The sequence below is a fragment of the Hipposideros armiger genome, unplaced genomic scaffold, assembly GCF_001890085.2.
Source record: "Hipposideros armiger isolate ML-2016 unplaced genomic scaffold, ASM189008v1 scaffold_15, whole genome shotgun sequence".
In the NCBI taxonomy this organism is placed as follows: domain Eukaryota; kingdom Metazoa; phylum Chordata; class Mammalia; order Chiroptera; family Hipposideridae; genus Hipposideros; species Hipposideros armiger.
The window spans coordinates 2,863,476-2,882,006 of NW_017731365.1; the positions used below are offsets into that span (position 1 = coordinate 2,863,476).

The 18,531-nt window shown below is 40.0% G+C and overlaps 1 protein-coding gene across 2 annotated transcripts; it reads right to left on the reverse strand.

The window, feature by feature from the left end:
* Window positions 1-2,106: 2,106 nt before the first annotated feature.
* Window positions 2,107-17,541, reverse strand: SAR1A (secretion associated Ras related GTPase 1A). Of its 2 annotated transcripts, none has more exons than XM_019625245.1 (7): window positions 17,434-17,541; window positions 13,222-13,295; window positions 12,973-13,092; window positions 12,478-12,543; window positions 9,618-9,721; window positions 5,831-5,989; window positions 2,107-4,545 (listed from the first exon to the last, which is right to left on the reverse strand). In XM_019625245.1, exons 2-7 carry the CDS (start codon window positions 13,277-13,279, stop codon window positions 4,429-4,431), a joined length of 624 nt encoding a protein of 207 aa, XP_019480790.1. In that variant the 5' UTR covers window positions 13,280-13,295; window positions 17,434-17,541; the 3' UTR covers window positions 2,107-4,428. The 2 variants fall into 2 exon arrangements, with proteins under 2 accessions (XP_019480790.1, XP_019480794.1); XM_019625249.1 differs by having other exon boundaries at window positions 5,831-5,962; window positions 17,434-17,539.
* Between the last annotated feature and the right edge of the window lie 990 nt (window positions 17,542-18,531).

The window sequence follows — 18,531 nt, forward strand, 5'->3', positions numbered from 1 at the left end:
GCTTTACCGGCCGATTTGGGGGAGGGGCAAGGGGCAGGTCCCTCGGAGCCTAGTCTCTTCTCTGTTGGGCTGCAGGAAAGGGAATAGAAATGAGCGCTGACGTGTCTAGACCTGCCCAGGGCCATGACAATATCTGTCAACATCTGCCCAGGTCTAGGCGACTTTCGACCTCTGACGGAAAGGAAATCCTTGGCCAATTCGGTATTTTGAACCTTACAGAGCAATCCACTAGGGGGCGTGGAGCTCATAGAGTACATCTCGGGTCTTTTGATGCAAAGCCCCATACAACAAATCCCAATGAAACTGGATTTGCTCCAAATAAAATTGCCTTTTATTTTTATTTTCAGCTGAGCCATCCTGCCACCTGTTGGCAGCTCAGCGGCAACTCAGCTTGGGCCGGGAATAGAACCGCTGTTGCTCAGAGCTTGCACTCTCTTGAGCGAGCTCTTAACCAACTGAGCCACTCGGCCAGCTCTTGCCCTTTGAAATTGATTATGAGCAGTGGTTGAAGTAAAAATGTTTAATTATACAAGCCTATATTTCGCTGTATGCACATTTCACACAATGACCAGCCAGGATTTATCTAAGTCAGGGGCCAAACGCTTTTTCTGTAAAGGACCAAAGTGAGCTCAGTTTTTGCGGGCCATGCATTGTCTGAAATACTCAACTCTGCGGCTGTAGCATGCAAAAGCTAAAGGAATGGGGTGGCTGTATTGCAACAAAACTTTATTTGTGGACACTAAACTTCGAATTTCATACAATTTTCATGTCACAAAATAGCATTTTTTTTCTCACAGGCCATAAAAAATGAGGCAGCAGGCCAGATTTGGCCCACAAACTGTAGTTTGTCATCCCTTATCTAACATAAAACATCCCTATTTTTCCAAAGAAGTATCCTTGAAGATAGAGGAACATGAATAAGTATGGTTTTTTGGGGGACAGGGCTTCAGGCTATCCCCAAAGCAGTCACTGTAAGCTAGCACTAAAATACACATTAATTTTTAGTAAGATTAGGACATATTTATGTCAACTTAATGAAAAATATTCAATTACTAAAATTATACCATTTTTCTGCCTCAAATTTTTGAGTAAAACTAATGCTGCTTGGTATATTCCCCAGTACAACAGTGGGTAATGCTCGCAGTGCTCCCAATAACAAACCTGCTTGAGAAAGGGATATGATCTATTTTAATATGAGGCAGGACTGAAATTAGCATCTTCCTACAGCAAGCACTGTCTTTTTTGGTTCTGTGACACAGAAGATGGCTTGAGCACAGTAAAATCAACTATCCCAATTTCCTAGCAATTAAGAATTTCTTTCTAAGAGTCCAGTGATTCTCCCTTGACGACACTCAAGCCTCCAGCATGAATTGTTAAACATCAGATTTTTCTGTTTATGGCACATTACAGTACAGCCACAGCCAACAGCTAAGGTAGGACCCCTGGAGTGTTGGGCTCATTTGACTCAAGCCTTTAATTCTCATGTTTCACTCCAGCTCAAACTCCTGTGAACAAAGTGAAACCTATGGCCTCCTTTTATAGTAACATGGACATTAGTTTCAATCACAGGATGCCTCCAATAATTTTATTTAATACTCAAAAAGAACCTGTTGCATTTTGCTTCCCATTCTATTTGTCCCAGTACTTTCGTTTTCGAATCTCATTTGGGGTTTTCTAAAAGCAGGCCTTCCTACAAGCCTAGTAAATGCACAAGCACAGGTTTCATTCCTTCCCATATTTTGCCAAATGTAGCATTCAACTGGATCTCTCCAATTTTGTATAAAATGATGAGTGATACACAACTAGTCTGGATCCAGTCCTTGCTAGCATATTAATATGATTTTGTTCAAAAGTCTGCCATGTCCAACCTGTCGCAGAGATGACCACCAAAGCTCTCAAACAGTACTAAATTTATTAATTCTAGTGGAATATGTGAATTGACCTCAACCTTTTTTTTTTCTGGTAGCAAATTTTAAGTCTCACATCCATTGTACATATTTCTCCCCATAAGTAGGGAAACTTTTTTGCTTTTCCTGCGTAAAATATGTCATCATATGTTCAAACTCAGAACCAATGCAAAAACAAAAAAAAAAGCAAGACAACAAGTTTGTTTTAACTTTTTATTAAAATGCTTAGGATACAGATTGACTTTCTTTTGTAAATGACGGTTTTACTTTTCCTGAAATAGGACATATATGCACTCTGATAAACAGAATGAAAAGTCTCAATTCATGGGAGTTCCTGTACAAAGCTCTGATCCTCACTGTTAGGAGCCGAGCTCCTCACAGCAGCTTCTTTCCACTATGTTATTATAGGACCAGTGTTTTCTGTGGGGCAAGAAATAGACTGGTGCTACTGGACTTTTCAATCCCCTCTTTCTCCAGTGGCCAAAATAAGCCACTTTCACAAAGAGCTGCCCTGCATAGAATCTACAGTTTTCTGGCTTGCTACAAAGTGATTAGGGAAGAAACAACAGCAAGAAAAACTAACACTGAAGCAATCATACTTCTCATGTCTCTGGATAGAGAAGCATGGGTTATCTTTAGCCATAGAAAATTGAAAGTATGCAAGTTAACTACCTAATTCTCTCACCTTTAGCTAGATTTATTCACTTAAGGCTTTAACCCCTTTCCAAATGAACAATTTTGTCTTAATCCAGCTATGCTTGCTCATAAATAAAGTCATGCTCTTCCCAGACTTATACTGCACTGAGCCTCCGCGTCTGGTACCTGGCAGTGAAACGGTATGCTTTCCCCACAGGTCAGTACTGAAGACTAACAATGAGAAATCCAGCTGAAGAACAATATTCTCTCACCCCCGGAGTACGTTATCCATACTTTCCCTACCCTCACATTAGAAGCAAGAATCCACTGAATTGAATCCTCTACAAATAAGTATCATCATCACAATTTTCAATTCTGAGGATACTACCTCTAATCTTTCATTAAAGGAAAAATGAAGATACCTTCCCATTTTAAGACCATCTCCTATCCCATCACCTTTTTCTGCAAGGGTAGAAAACTGGTTAAGAACATGAAAATCCAATTTCACACATGACATTAAGAAAATGGAAAGCTACAAAAACAATCCTCATCACACTACTGGGGATGCTAAGGCTTTTGTACTGGGTGCTTACTGACAATAAGGGATGCTGGCTCAATAGGAATAATAGCCCTACACAAAATTCTTGGATTAGTTTCCCCAGCTTATTTCTGGAATGGAGAAAGGCAATTTCGTACCAAAAAAACAAAACAAAACAAAAAACCTGGAAAAGCTACAGATGTTAACCTTTAAAGACCAAAAAAAATTTGATTAAAAGAGCTTATAAACAGTCCAGTACATAGACCAAATTCTGCAAGGGGAAAACTTAAGGCCCACTAAGTAAATCTTTCCCAGACTTTGCCAAATGCTAAAATACCAGATTTTTAAGTTCTCAAGTGACAGAATTAAGAATCTTAGACTGTTAACTTTGTCCTGTGTGATTCTCCTATTCAGAAATATTCCCCCTAGAATGTGTGCAAAAGGAACTGACACACACCTGCAGTATATGACAACATGGGAGATGTTCTCAACTCTTCTATGAGGCGAAAGTCATTTTGTATAACTGAAAATAAGAGAAAGTGCTACAGAGAAAAATGAAACTTCACAAGAGTTAAAAGCAAGACCGGCTGAAATTCGTAACTGTTTAAGTGATTACATTAATAATAATGACCCACTCTGTAATTCACTCCTCTGCTATACACTCCATGATAAGGAATAACCCTAGCTTGCCACAGTGGACACCTGCTGCAACTATGAGGCCAGGGCTCTGTCCTTTCTTAGTTCTCTGCGTACAAGGTGATGTCACCTACTCCAAGGCAGCTCCCCAGACAGGGGAGCTTCTCTCACCAACCTGCTAACTCAACAGGAATAAGTTCACCTGACCGAGGTGTGGCCTCCAATATGTATCTGTGCATAATTTTATGAAGTATCTAAATGCCATTCACTAGATTTAAAAAAAAAAAAAAAAGGAATAGAAAACTCTGGACCAAGTAAATTGTAAACTTAAAAAGTTAGGAGGGAAACCAATTACATTAACAACACTTTCTTTAAAAAATAGAATCACTTTCTTTTGAAATCAACCACAGTGGTGAGACGTGTTTTTCTTATCAGGTAGCCCATGATGGCACACAGCTTTACCCGGCAAATCTTGCCAGCTTCCAAGTCCCGGGATGCTGACCTGCACCAGCACGTGGGGCAGCGTTACCTCCCGACAGTGTGGAGAAGAGCACATGTCACCACTGGGCGATGAGAGCTGACAGAGACTCTTGGCTTCTCAACGCCAGACATGGTTGGAGAGCTTTCCTTGTTCTATTAGAAAAGTTCATGAGGAAGCTGTGAATAGGATCAGTCCAGAGAAGTCAAACTCTTATTCTCACTGTCCAAATATCAGTCAATATACTGGGAGAGCCAGCGGAAGCCCTCGCCGTAGCCTTGCCTTTTGAGCACGCTGCACATGAACACTTCCATGGGGCGGGCGTTCAGCTCCTTAAGAGTCACATTCCCCTAAGGGAGACAAAACCAAGAAGGGCCTGTTAGCATCGCCGTGGTAGAAAAGCTTGAATGGGTGATCACAAAAATCACTTTCTCCTTTTTTCAAAAGCAAATCTAAGGAGGGATTCATTACAGAAATGTGGTCAAGGCCACACGGATGACTTTCCCCGGGCTTCATGATTTCAGGATAGAATAAGCAGCACAGTCCTATTCCTCGCCTCTCTCTCTCTCTCTCTCTCTCTCTCTCTCTCTCTCTCTCTGTGTGTGTGTGAAGAGCATTTGCTCTGAACACACCAATATTCACCTGACCAGCAATGCAGCGAACCAAGAAAAAGGCCGCGGGCACCCATAGAACCAGCGCGCTCTGATGGACAAAAGAAGTCAGGGAGTTTTTAGAAATAAGGACATTCTCATTAATGCAAGCATTCAGAAATATACATTAGTAACAGGTTACACTGAGGAAACTAAGAATTCATTTGTATCTAACACTCATGCAGAAGAGGGGTAACTTAATGAATTAAAGAAAGCATTTCTGGAAAGAAATAGGTAACCAAGAGGCAAGACTAAGGAGCCATGTAAAGAAGTAAAAAAGTTATCATAGATTCCCCCAAAAGGAAACAATTTTTAAATATACACAAGCCTGAGATGAAAAGCCAGGATTCCTGCTTAATTATAGCTGATCTAGACTTTTTTCTCTCAACAAACATGCTTTTCTGCAATAGTCCTCCTTCCAGCTGGAGACAACATTAACATATTGATCTAGAAGACTTGGCTTCGATTCCTGGTCCTGACTTGCTGTGTAGACCTAACAAATCACTCTCTGAGTTTCCTCATCTTCAAAACGGGGATAACAGTCCAACCTCTCTCAGCAACAAGCACTGAGGTTGACCAACTGCTTTGATTTCAATGCTTGGAAAGTGATATATATAAATGATCACTCTTCTTCATAACCTGAAATCTCCAGTAAAAAAAATTAAAAATAAAAAAATTAATTTCTGGTTAAAAGGAGCTCTTTTAAAAGAGATTTCTCAGAATTGAATTTGAAAGACAGAAAATTTTTATATTTAAGTTTGCCTTTTGTACTACTTCCTTTATCTTCATATACCTGAAGAATGTATCACATTAGAAAGAACACGTTCCTACCTTCAGAAGAGTCTACAAATTACCTAAATGAAACAAATCCTAAGCCCAGTTAAACTTTAGAAAGGTAAGTAAAATCTAGATAGCAAAACATGAGTGTTTTAAAAGCTGTGAATTTCCTTTACAGGAGTATGGCCCCTGAAGATTCTTCTCTTACCTTTCCCGTGGTCTGTCCATAAAGCCCAAATATCTCACGGAGTTTTTCTTCACTGATTGCATCTGTTCTGTCAATTTTGTTACCCAAGATAAGGATTGGCACATTGGATATTGTTTCATCAGTCATTAAAGCCTGAAGACAAGACATGAAGTGAGGAATCTATAAAAGCCACAAGATAATAAAAGCCACTTTGACTTTCACTTGTCTGTAAGTATCAAATGTAAAGCAAAAAATCTGATCATTTTTATACCTGAGTGATTAACTAAGTTAATCTTAACATTATATAACACCCTTATTATTAGGTAAAACGCCCCTAAAAATACCCTGGCATTAGGTAAAAATCCCCTAATGCCCTCAAAACAATTGCAACTTAAGGCTGTATCTATTTACTAGGCAGCAGAACTACTCCAATGTTCACTCTGAGCTAAGTCCCTCCGCCCCAGACCATCCTCAGGCTATCCACTGAGCACAGTCCTAGAAGCATGAGTGCTATGGCTACAGAGCCTCAGAAATGAGTACAGAAACCCCCCAAGTATTCACTGAGTTCCCAATGTGTGCAAAGCACTGTCTCCAGTACTGAGAGAGATATAAAAGGAAAGGTAAGACACATCCCTGGCTTCAAGAAATCCTCACTGTGTATGTTCACACATCTATCAAAAAAAGCAAGGCAAGTGGACGATTAAGTGTCACAATGAATCAGGACAGAAGATGAACACTAAAAGATATTCAGGAAAATAAAATGGTAACATGTATGGGCTTGAGGAAAGTCTTAGCAAAGATGTGGAGCCTAAACGGGGCTCTGGAGGAGGGGCAGGGTTTGGATAGGTGGAAAGGGGAAGGGAGAGTATAAGCAATGGCTTTGCAGTAGGAAAAGATTCAGGAAGCTGCACAGAGTATCACCTGCCTGGATTACAGCATTTACATTGACATGTTAAGTGGGAAGGGGAGGGGTGACCAATATTATGATGCCCGTCTGAGAGGTTAGCTGTAATAGATCCTAACAACCCCAAAAACAGAACTTACTAGATAGCATCTATACTTCTAGCACGATGAGCTCACCAACAGTATCTATCTGTGGTGCTCAGGAAAGAGACAATGACCTGGCCTACCATGGCAGCATATAAGAAAAAGTGCAGCAGGCATCTGGAGTAAGAAATAAAGAGGCTGAAGTGTAAATGACAGGAGAGACAAAGAGGAGTCAAAGCTGGCAGGGATTTCAAATTGGTTCTGGTACCAATTCCAATGTAGGGGAGGTTCCCCAGCCAACAAGCAATTCTCGGGACACCAGCTGGGTGTTCTACAATTGAACTCAATTCTGACCCGATCTACCCAAAGATAACATCAGATTCCACAGGTTAAGGGTTCAGTCCTACAAGGCTGCCCCCATCCCCTTCAGATGCCAGCCGCAAGTACAGGTTGTTACCTGTGCTTCTGACTGACTGGCTTATAAATCAGAGGTTCCCACGATCCCCTTCTTGGATTTGAGTAATTTGCTAGAACGACTCACAGAGCTCAGTGAAACAGTTTACTTACTAGATTATTGTTTTATTTATTGTAAAAGGATGTAACTCAGGCAACAGCCAGATGGAAGAGATGCACAGGGCGAGGCACTGGGAAAGAGTGCGGAGCATCCATGCCCTCTCTAGGTGAGCCACTCTTCACCAAATCTGTGCTAACCAACTCCGAAGCTCTCTGAACCCTGTCTTCTGGGTTTTTATGGAGGCTTTATTAGTCATAATTGATTAAATCATTGGCCACTGGCAACTGATTCCAGCCCCTCTCCCTTCCCTAGAGGTCCTGGGGTGGGGCTAAAAGTTCCAACCTCTAAAGGTTGGGTCTCCTGGTAACCAACCCCCATCCTTAGATGGGGCCCAAGGGCCACCTCATTAACATAACAAAAGACATTTCTGTGGCTCTCCTCTCAGGAAATTCCAAGGATTTGGGGAACTGTATGACAGGAACTGTGGATGAAAACCACATATGGATGTGAAATATATTTTGATCATCTGAATGACCAAATATATATTTCTTATAAATCACAATATTGCACTGGGACTGTAGTTCCCACTGTCAGGAAAAGCCAGGAAAGGAGACTAAAGTTGAACAGATAAAGGGCAACATACTTTGATCACCTTAAGTTCCAGGAAATGTTAGACAAAATCAGATTAAGAAAGTCATTCATTCTAACAAAGTGCCTACTATGTGACCGATGCTTTGCTAGTGCAGAAGTTTCACGCAGAAACAAGATAAGGTCTCTGTCATTTCAGTACAGTCTAGTGAGGGAGCCCTGTAAGAAAACCAGTAAAGAAGCAACAGACACTGATAAGGTGGAAAGTCTAACAGTCTGAGAGGTCAGGGAAGGCTTCCTAGAAGTGGTCATACCTGAACTGAGATCTCTTAAAGGACATTTGAAATTTACCAGCAAAAAGGGGCACGGGGTCAGGTGAGAAAGCCTGGCAGAAACAGCTACTTCTGCATACCTAAGGAAGGGCAAGTTGTTCTCTATGTCTGAAATGTAGGCAGCAGAGATAAAATAAGCTGGAAGAATAGAGGAAAACTCATGAAAGATCTTACGTGCTATACCAAAGATTTATGGACTTTATCCTGATGGTGATAGAGATCTATTAGAGGATATTAAGTAGGGCAATGACAAGTCTAAGGAAATAACTTCTAGCATTATTACAGTATGTGGCAGGATGGTGGTGTAATCTAGAGTAATTCACAGGGTTCTGGACTGCATGTCGATGTACATGGTGGTGAAGATGAATAGTTCCATTCTGAAAGAATAAAATTGGTAGATGGAGTTGTCTAGTGCATTCTGTATGGGGCTGGAACTCAAGGGAGGTTTAGAAGAGAGAAATCCATTTGGGAGTCACTGGCATGTGGGTGGCAGATGAAGCAACAGGTGTAGCTTAGCAGAAAGTACAGACCCTGGGGAACACCAAGATTTAAGGGCTAAGCAGAGGAACAGGTACATGTGAAAAAGTCTGGGAAGCATCAGCTAGGGAGAGAGAGCACCAAAACCAAACATGTAAAAGAGAGTTTAAAGAGAGAGAACGACCAGTGCCAAAAAGTCAAGTAAGGGAAGGACTGCCCTACAGGCGATTCTACATGAGACTTGAGTATAGATTCAAAAAACATATTGACAAATAAAACTGAGACAGGTTCAAATTTCCAGAAGCAGGAATGCAGAGAGATGATTATAAATCAAAGAGAAAGAAGAGGCACAGGGCAAAGCAGCAGGGATAACAATGACAACATTATACGAATTGTCAAGCCAAGAAAATACAATGTTGAGGAAGGAAAAAAACTTGAAGCTAGTCCTTGATAGTATCAATCACTGCATGTGACCAAAACTAAAGACCGAAAACAGACTCTTAAGGTCTGGCAAGTCATTTAGTACAAGGGTGGACAGGCACAACTGAGAAGGCAAATTCAAAATGTAAAGAACTCTTTTAAGGTTTCACTATGCCAACACCTCATAAAGAGTGGCCATATGTGATATGTGAAAGGGAATAATGTTAATTATGTTAAACAGGCATAAACTGAGGTGTGTCCCAGCAAACACAGAGTCACCCTATGACAGCTATACACACAGTTAATTTACTCAAGTTCAAGCTGAGTTTCCTTAGGACACTGAAATGCAATGTTGTAGATTTTAAAACACTTTCTTCCCATAACTAGGACTTTCATCAAATGTTAACTGGAATGATTAAGTATTGGCACTACTGAGCGGTATTGCTTAAAAAGAAATAGAGGCCAAGAAAGGAAAAAAATATAAACATACATTGAGTTCCACTTTGGATTCCATGAGGCGATGATGATCTGCACAGTCCACCAGAAAAACAATCCCATTAATGGCTGGGAGGTAATTTTTCCAAACCCGACGTGCTAAAAAGACAAAGTTTGTAGTTACATCAATAAAAAATACACATATTTTGAAAATGAATAACCTGACAGTCTACCTAGTGGGCAAATCTTGGCCAGGTTTCAACAGCAGTCAACTCCATATGATTTTCCAACTCTTAGCCATTATTAAGTCAGAGCAGAAGGTATAAACTGATGATCCATGAACTGAATCAAGTTTTGTGAAATTCGAAAACCAGGATTTCTGCATGGTTTTTTGAAAAACTGCAACATCTTGCAATCTCGTGCCTACCTACCCACCTGCCAATAGGCAACTGGACCTGAGCAGTGGCAGCTCCTTTAGATGAGGTCTGGGCTCTTCCATCTGCCAAAGTTTCCACGACTTCCTACTATCTCACTCCCAATTTCACTCACTTAAATCACCTACCTTGTCCTTGGAGCTATTTTAGTTTGTAACCTCTAAGTTACACCACCATGATGCAAATTACTTACCCATGTAACCTTAGTCCCAAGCTAGTTCCTCACTAACCCATGTGTGAGTGTACTGACACGCTCATCTGCTCAACCCTCAGGGAGACTGGGCCTGACAGGTGGTTGAAGTTCCAAGGCTAATCACTTCAGTCTCCTGTATCTAATCTGGTGTGCCTATAAATTTTATTTTATTTTGTTTTTTTCTTGAGGAACAGTGTTTTTTTCCAGGACCCATCAGCTCCAAGTCTAGTAGTTGTTTCAATCTCGTTGTGGAGGGCGCAGCTCAGTGGCCCATATGGGAATCGAACCATCAACCTTGGTGTTATGAGCCTGTGCTCTAACCACCTGAGCTAACTGGCCGCCCCAATTTTATTTTTTTGTTTATGACATGAAGTCACAATGGTTTAGGAAGCAATGCTTTCATTATATTATAATTTCCAAGCCATTCATTTCTACTCCTTTTAATGGGATGAATAAGAAAGCATCTCTATACCATAGTTAATAATGGTTACCTCTGAAGAGTGGGACCGGGAAGGAGAGGTTGGGGCAACTTTTACTTTTACCTTCCTTAGTCATACACTGACTGTATACCAAATTTGTTACATTGAGTGTAGACTACTTTTATAAGTTAGAGGTTTTTTAAAGTTGTATATTTAAAAAAAAAAAAAAGGGAAACTTCTGAATAGACAGCATTTTAGTAACTTCTGTATAATGGTGGCTAGGTTATTATAAAAATATGTTTCTGTTAATCTTCCTCAAATAAAACTATGTACACAAAACACACTTTCCTTTTTACTGTATCAAAACCTGAAAGCTAAATTATCAAACCAAATGATACATAATTCCCAGTTCAGGTTTCTAAAAATACCTACTGCTCTACACTCCCCTAAGGGTCTCAGTTCAGCTCATGACTGCATTACTGCTGAATTTAAATTTGTATGCAGTTACACATCTTTTTGAAAGAGTAAGAGACACCATTTGCCCAATGCTACCCAAATGAAAATAATACAAGCTCGTTATAGAAAAAAAGGAAACAAGATAATCTATAATCCTTCATTAAAACACACCCACTGCTAATGTTTTTGTGTATTTTATTTCAACAGTTTTTCTGTACAGGTATTATATGTGATTGTGATCATACTATATATATATGACTTTATAGCATGTAAATATTACATGAATAAAACAAACGTAATTACATGTTAATGAAATCACTGACTAAAATTATTTCAATCGCTTCTCAGCCTTTTGGCTAAAATTTCTTTGGCTGAATGATTAAAATGACCAATATATTATCTTTTAACCAAACTCTAAAAAAACTATATTAGATTCAACCTAATATAATGCTGCAAAAGGAAACTTCTCAACTCAATTTAATAACAAATGAGTAAATCTGAAAGAATCTTAATAGGTTCTTTCCCTTCCCAGAATATTTTTTATTCCCACATTGCAAATGTTTTACTCCTTAGCCTAGAGTCTAGCCAAATGTAAAGTGAGTGTCCATCAGATAAAGGTGCTCCATTCTGTATATCTCTAAAACACATACAAGACAACTGACAGGGATCTGGGAACCAAACAGACGCCGCCTGAGTAAGGCAAAATGCACCGTGGAGAACAAGAAGGTAGAAGAAAATGTTCCACCAACTGACCCAAATGGGTACAGTACACAAAATATCAATTTAGATCAGAGTGGTCACAAGTAGTCACTATATTATTTTTGCAACTTTTGACAAGTTTGGAATTACAAATAACAACTTAATTTTCTACACATATTCCATTGAATAAAGGATACAAAAGAGATATGATTAAATTCAATGTGCTATTGTACTGGATCATGTTTAAAAGGGAAAATGCTATAAAGATTATTGGGACAATTGACAAAAAGAGGAATATACACTACAGAGTAGATAAAAATAAAACTTCCTGGGTTTGATAATGATTACAACCATATAAGGGAATACTCTTTTTTTCTTAGGAAATATACATTACAGTATTAAGAAATAAAAGAGCAAGTCACAAATGGTTCAAGAAAAATAAATGTTAATAAGTATTATATACAGACGGAGACTGACAAATCTGGGCAAAAGGTATAAAGAAGTGGAGTTCTCTATTATTTATGCAATTTGTGACAAGTTGGAAATTACTTAAAAATAATAAATGAATAAACCAACTTCCTTATAGTAATAAGATCTCAATCCTAAATGCAAGCAATTTAAAAGGTAAAAATGACACACTGATTTTTGAAAAAAGTGGAGGGACACAAAATGAACTGTAAGTCAATACCATCTTTTCTTTGAATTATCTCTTACCTTGCTCATGCCCACCAAGATCAAAAGTTGTAAAAGTCATTCCAGCAATTGTCAACTCTTCTGATGCTGAAAAATTATTGAAAGAGAGGAAAGAAATAAATTCTCCATCCAACAAGGCCCAGCTACCAGTACTGTAAGCCAATATGAAAGCAAAACTTAATGAAGCTTTCACCTTGTAAATAAAAGAATACAAGTGTGAAAACATTATTAAATTATTTTAAAAGGCCAAGTTTCTTTTTCTCCAAGGTATCTGTTGTTGCTTAGAAGTAGAAATGACAGATGTGTCCTATTACAGGACTTGTGAGAAAAGATAGTGATAAAGTACCAGAGGTTTATATTTATGAGTCTGTGACCTGAGTGTATTGTAATTTTTTTCAAGTGAGCTGTCCTTTGGAACTTCAGTTAATGAAAGAACTGCATAAATTAGGGGTTCATCCTCCAACCCCGACATTGACCTTTAAATAGCAAAAGGTCAGCTGGTATTTTCGAACTTACTTGGATGTAATGTTGGAACATGTTGGCCCAATCTGTCATCTTTGAGCATGTGTAGAAGAGTGGTTTTGCCTGCATTGTCCAAACCCAAGAACACAAGTTTTCCAGATTTCTTGTAGAGTCCTAAGACAGAAAAAAAAAAATTTAACATAATTTTGCTCTTTGCATACTACAAGCTGCTTGTATTTAAACTGTTGGAGGAAATGCAGAAAATTTAAAACATATGATATATTTCAAGAAAAACGGCTTTACCTAGGAACTGGAGCACACTGCTGAAGCCATTGTAGATCCACTCAAAGATGAAAGACATTATTAATGCTTACTACCTGTATAAAATATGAAAGCAGCAAAGATTAGCATTCTGAACACTAGTACAGTTTTGGAGAAGTTAACTCTTATTCCCTGACCCTGATGCATGTTTACAGTCTCATGTTTTCAGGCATAATAAAACAAAGCATTTTGCACTCTGGAGGGAAGTCTCTGGGGGATCTCATATCTGCACAAATTCCTGGTTTTCTAACAGTTTTCAAACTATAATACTCAGAGGACCAGGAGCTGATGATATACAATATTTTGCCATGTATAATGTGCTCCGGTGTATAACAGGCACCCACATTTTTGGCCCAAACTTTCAGGGAAAAAAAATATTTCGTTTTAATTTAATTCAAATTTTTATTTGTTTACTTTTAGGTACTTGTTTTTTTGTATTATAAAGGAATTTTAGCGTTTATTTTTTAACATGTTATAGTGCAAGAAATTTTATGTAACAAATAATTACAAAACACAATAACAGATACAGGTACAAGAAATTTTATGTACTGGTAACAAATTTACGATATTTAAGCCTCATAGAAGGCCAAGAACTCTTTGTGGTTGCAAGTTAGTCAAAAACAATGGTTGTAAGTTCAACAAAACTGATTATCATTTTCTAGGTTATTATTTTGCATACAGGTATCATTATTAATTTCTAGAATTACACCTTTAACTCATAAGCATAAATAAAAGAATTAAAAACATTTTCATAGATACGGAATTAGTACTACCCATGTATGATGCTTATTTTTCTCTCACAAATTTTGACAAAAAAGTACGCATTATACATGGCAAAATATAGTAGTACTTCTTTTACTGTGTAACTCACTCCTCCAGTCAGCTGCTCATTCACATTCCCTATATATACCACTGCTGTCTACCAGTTAGCAAAATCTCTACAGAATTAGTACCATCAATAATCTGGATCAAAATGTCACACTGATGCACTGAGTAGAAAATAAGAATGAAAAAAGTGCATACTAACCAGAATGAAAACCGTATTAACCCATCCTTGTAAACTGGTCTAAAAAAACACAGTCACCAAAATCCTTCTGACTGGCACAATTTGCCCTGCTGCATCTATCAATGCTATCTCTTTTTAAACAATATGTGTTTAACCCCTCTTGGAGAGATGTGTCTCAACTTATAAAAGAGATGATAATATCACTATTTTGGAGAGATATGAAGCAGTAAGAAGATAACCCTTTCATAATGTGAATAATCAAGACCTAACCATTTTTCAAATATGGGTTTTCTTACAATACTTCTTCAGGACACTGTAGTAGGTTCCTAGTCAAGTACATACCTTAATTTGTACTGATAGTAACACCACTCTTTCTACTGTTTCCCATAGGCCTAGACAAAGCAAAAGATGATCCAAAGCTACAAAAAGATCTACATACATTGGTAATAAACAAGAGGACTTCTGAATGAAGTTAAGATAGGAGGATCTAGAGCCAGCAGTGGGTGTTAAGGTTTCTCAGTGGCAGCATTTCCTAGTCACAGTGAATTTTTGACTCATTATCTCAGATTTGGTGCAAAAAAAGGGCAAGATCCGCCACTTTCACTCCTGTCCATCATCAAAAGCATGTGAACACAAGGCTATTTATACTAGATGTGACCAACTGCTTTCAAACAAAACTTTCATAAAGTTTGTTTTTTTCAAAAAAGTAACCAAAGTTTAGTTTTGTTACTTTTACTAGTGACCCGCAAAAGGGTTCATAAAAAACCACCTATATTCTTCAAAGAATGTTAAATGAAGAAATTGGAAGAAGATAGCGTATGTTAATCTTTTTCATCCAATTACTGTTTTTGTTTTGTTTTTTAAATCAGGCCTGTGGTCTGACTCATAAATTTTAGGGACTGCTTAATGCTTATTTTCTATGGCTGTTACCATGGAGGGCCAAATGAAGTTTGGGAGTTAGAGTGAGGGTAGAGACTGAAGCTTTTGTAAAAAGACACCAAATAAGGTTTTCCGCCCTTTCAGTAACTTCAAAATATACTGTGGCAGAAGAACAAATTTAGCATGTTAGGTTAACAGTTTTGTCTGGAAACTTGGTCTGCACTTTAAGAAACCAGTGACTTCAATATATTTATAAAGCTCCTGTGCTGAAGTTTCCACTAGGTAGGTAAGTAAAAGAACAGTGTGCCACTCCTCTGCAATCCCCACAAACCAGTTATCCCTCCCTACCGTCTGTCTACCGCTTGGAGAAGTGCAGCTTACCTTTACAAAGCACCTCTCATTTAGGTCACTTCCACCCTGATCACTCCTTTAAAACCCAACACTTATGCATTTATTTGCACTACACTGGTTTGCAGTCAGTACTTGACAGACTCTTTGTAAAATTTTACCACATCATTTTAGAAGTATTTCCAACTAGATGAATTCTCACCAGCTGACAAGGGGAAAACCCCACTTCAAGGAATGTTTCATGGTAACTGAACTATGATTTTCCAATTTATTTTCCCTTGACATACCTGCTTTCAAGGTCCTATAATTCTTCCCGCCAAAATAAGTGCTTAAAGAAACTCTTCAGGCTATGTTAAAAAAATAATAAAAACCCTTCTTGGACACAAAGAGTTGTGTTGCATTGTTAGCCAAAGTTAAGGAAATGGCTTTGATGCTGCCTCCATTCTTGAGATCTTAGGATTTGTAAGTATACTCCATCATGAGTAGTTTTACAGTTTATGGTGCCTGCACATACATCTCACTTCAATCTCACACCAACCCTACCCAGGAAATCCTTGGCCTCATTTAACAAGATAAGGATGCTGACATTCCTGGGTTAGCTGGCTCAACCAAGGCTGCTCAGCTAAGAAACAGCGCCAGACTTAAACCCTCCTCTTTTAACTCCAAGGCCACAGTTCTTCCTGTTAATATCACATAAAATTCAAATCAAAATCACAAAACTGATTTTAAAAAAATATAAAACTTCTTTAACCCACCAACTACACAGATGATAATCTTACAGTTTCCTTCCTTACAACACATAATACCTTTTGAATGGAATGTTAATAACTAGCATCTTATTTATTTTCTATCCTTGATCCACTCTACCGCCTTATGGCACCTTACAGCAAATTAGACTAGTCTAAAATTTAAGGGCTCTAAACTACCAACAAGAGCATTGCCAATGTACCCCAAACAAAAATTTGCCCATTTCAGGGCTGACTGATCAAACAAACAAAAAGGAAAAGCACTAGGGTGACCACTGCCCAATAAAGAATCTATGCATCATTTCTTATATATACTCATTGCGTCTTTACATACTCAGAACTTTGAGACACCATTTCAGACAGATCTGGGGTAGCATGCAGTCAGCTGGCTTTTAGCTATGAAACCTGCTTAGCTGCAGGGTCTGTCAAAGGCTAGTCCCATTGCAAAGCTCCATACCCCCCACCCCGTCACAACCAAAGCAGATGGATCAAGGTAAAGGAGAACAGACAAGAGCAAGGGAGAATACTGGCAGGGGCAATTTAGTGCCTACGCTCACAAGTGTGCTCCTGACCTCTCGGCTAGAATCGTGACGAGAACATTAATCTACAATATACCCAACGAGCATGCAGAATTTTTTCCATGCACTGAAGCGGGGCGGGAAGAGGAAGGTGGAAGGAGAAAATACGGGGTTCGGCCGAGGACATCAGATGATAACTGAAGTGGATGGGGGGGAGGCCCTGTACTAGGAGCCAGGAGAACTGGTTCGAACGCTCACACTTGCTATTTGTGGAGCCTTGGCCAGTTCACTGAGTCTCGGCGAGGCTTAGCTCCCGGGTCTGTGAAACAAGGATTCTCATCAAGGTCTCCCACCAACCTCACCGACGGCTGTGAGGCTCATCCGAGATGGGGTTGTTGAGGCCGTTTCGTAAACCCGAGCACACAGTAGCAGACAAAACTGTTATCCTGCCCAGCAGCTGCAAGACCCCCGAGCGGAATGCAGATCAACCCGATACCCCAGAAACCGGCAGGGGACCGAGCAGAGCCGGCTAAGTCGGCCCATCCCCGCCCAGAACCATCCCCGCGGCCCCACAGAACCGCCTGCGTGTCACTTCCCCCCCAACCCCGCCTGCACCGGCCTCCGCCCCGACCCTCCCGCTGTCTGCCCCAGTCCCTGAGACCCCGGCTCCCTCCCTCGCCTCGGCCGCCCGACTCACAGCCCAAGGGACTCCTCCAGCGGCGGCGGGCGGCTTCGACCCTCCCTCAGAGCACAGAGCCCAGCAGCACCCGGGACCGCCAGCTCCTCGCCGGATATACGTAACACCTCTCCCCCGGGACTTCCGGGCGCGTGCTTGCCCCCGCCCCGTCGAAGCGTCACGGCGCTCTGCAACCGGGGGCGCCCTACAAGCGACTTGGGCCGCGGAGGGGCGGGCCTCTGACGTGACGAAGAGCGCTCGGGGGCGGGCCCGGCTTGGCCACGCCTCCTCCCTGACGGAGCACAGGACGCGCGAGACGTGGCAGCGCCGCGCCTATGGAGTGGGAGTAGCATCCTGGAGTCTCGCGGTGAACCTAGGCAGTCGGATCGCTGCTTTAAATCCGACTGCTTTCCCAGGCGCACGGGGAAAGTCGGAAGTGGCGACCCACGGTTAGGTAGGTTCTCGGAAAGAAGAATTGGCCTGAGAACACTGGCCCTAAGGTGGATCCCTGCAAGCTTTTGCTTTAAGTCGCATTGCCCTGCGATAGCCTGCCTTTTAGAAGAACAGCTAGTATTCTTTGAGTACTTACGTTCTAGGCAGTGCACTGAGTACTTGGTATGCCTCATCTCATTTAACCTTCATTACAGTCCTATGAAGCAGATGCTATTATTATCCCGTTTACAAATGAGCTCAGAATAGTCTAGTAACCAAACCCAAGCTCATAGGCTACAAAGTGGCAAAGCAATACGTTGGCATCTACTATTTTGTCCTTCACAGGCATTTTCTCATTTAATTCTATGAAATTCATATTGCTCCCATTTTATAAATAAGAAAATCGAGTCAAATGGCAAGATGAACATGACATTTTTGAATAGGAAGACACTAGCACAAAGCTCTCAATTCTCTTTAAGTAAAGTTTAAATTTAACGTAACTCCATAAAAGTACTAATGAGATTAATAGAATATGTGTGTGTGTGTGTGTGTGTTTTAAACTACCCTACTTGTTCCTAAAATTCAAATGGCAAAATAAAAACACTAGTCAGGAAACAAGCTCTGAAAAAGAAGAACAAGGAGGGAGGAACTAGCAATATCAAATATTAAAACATATTATAGCTCCTC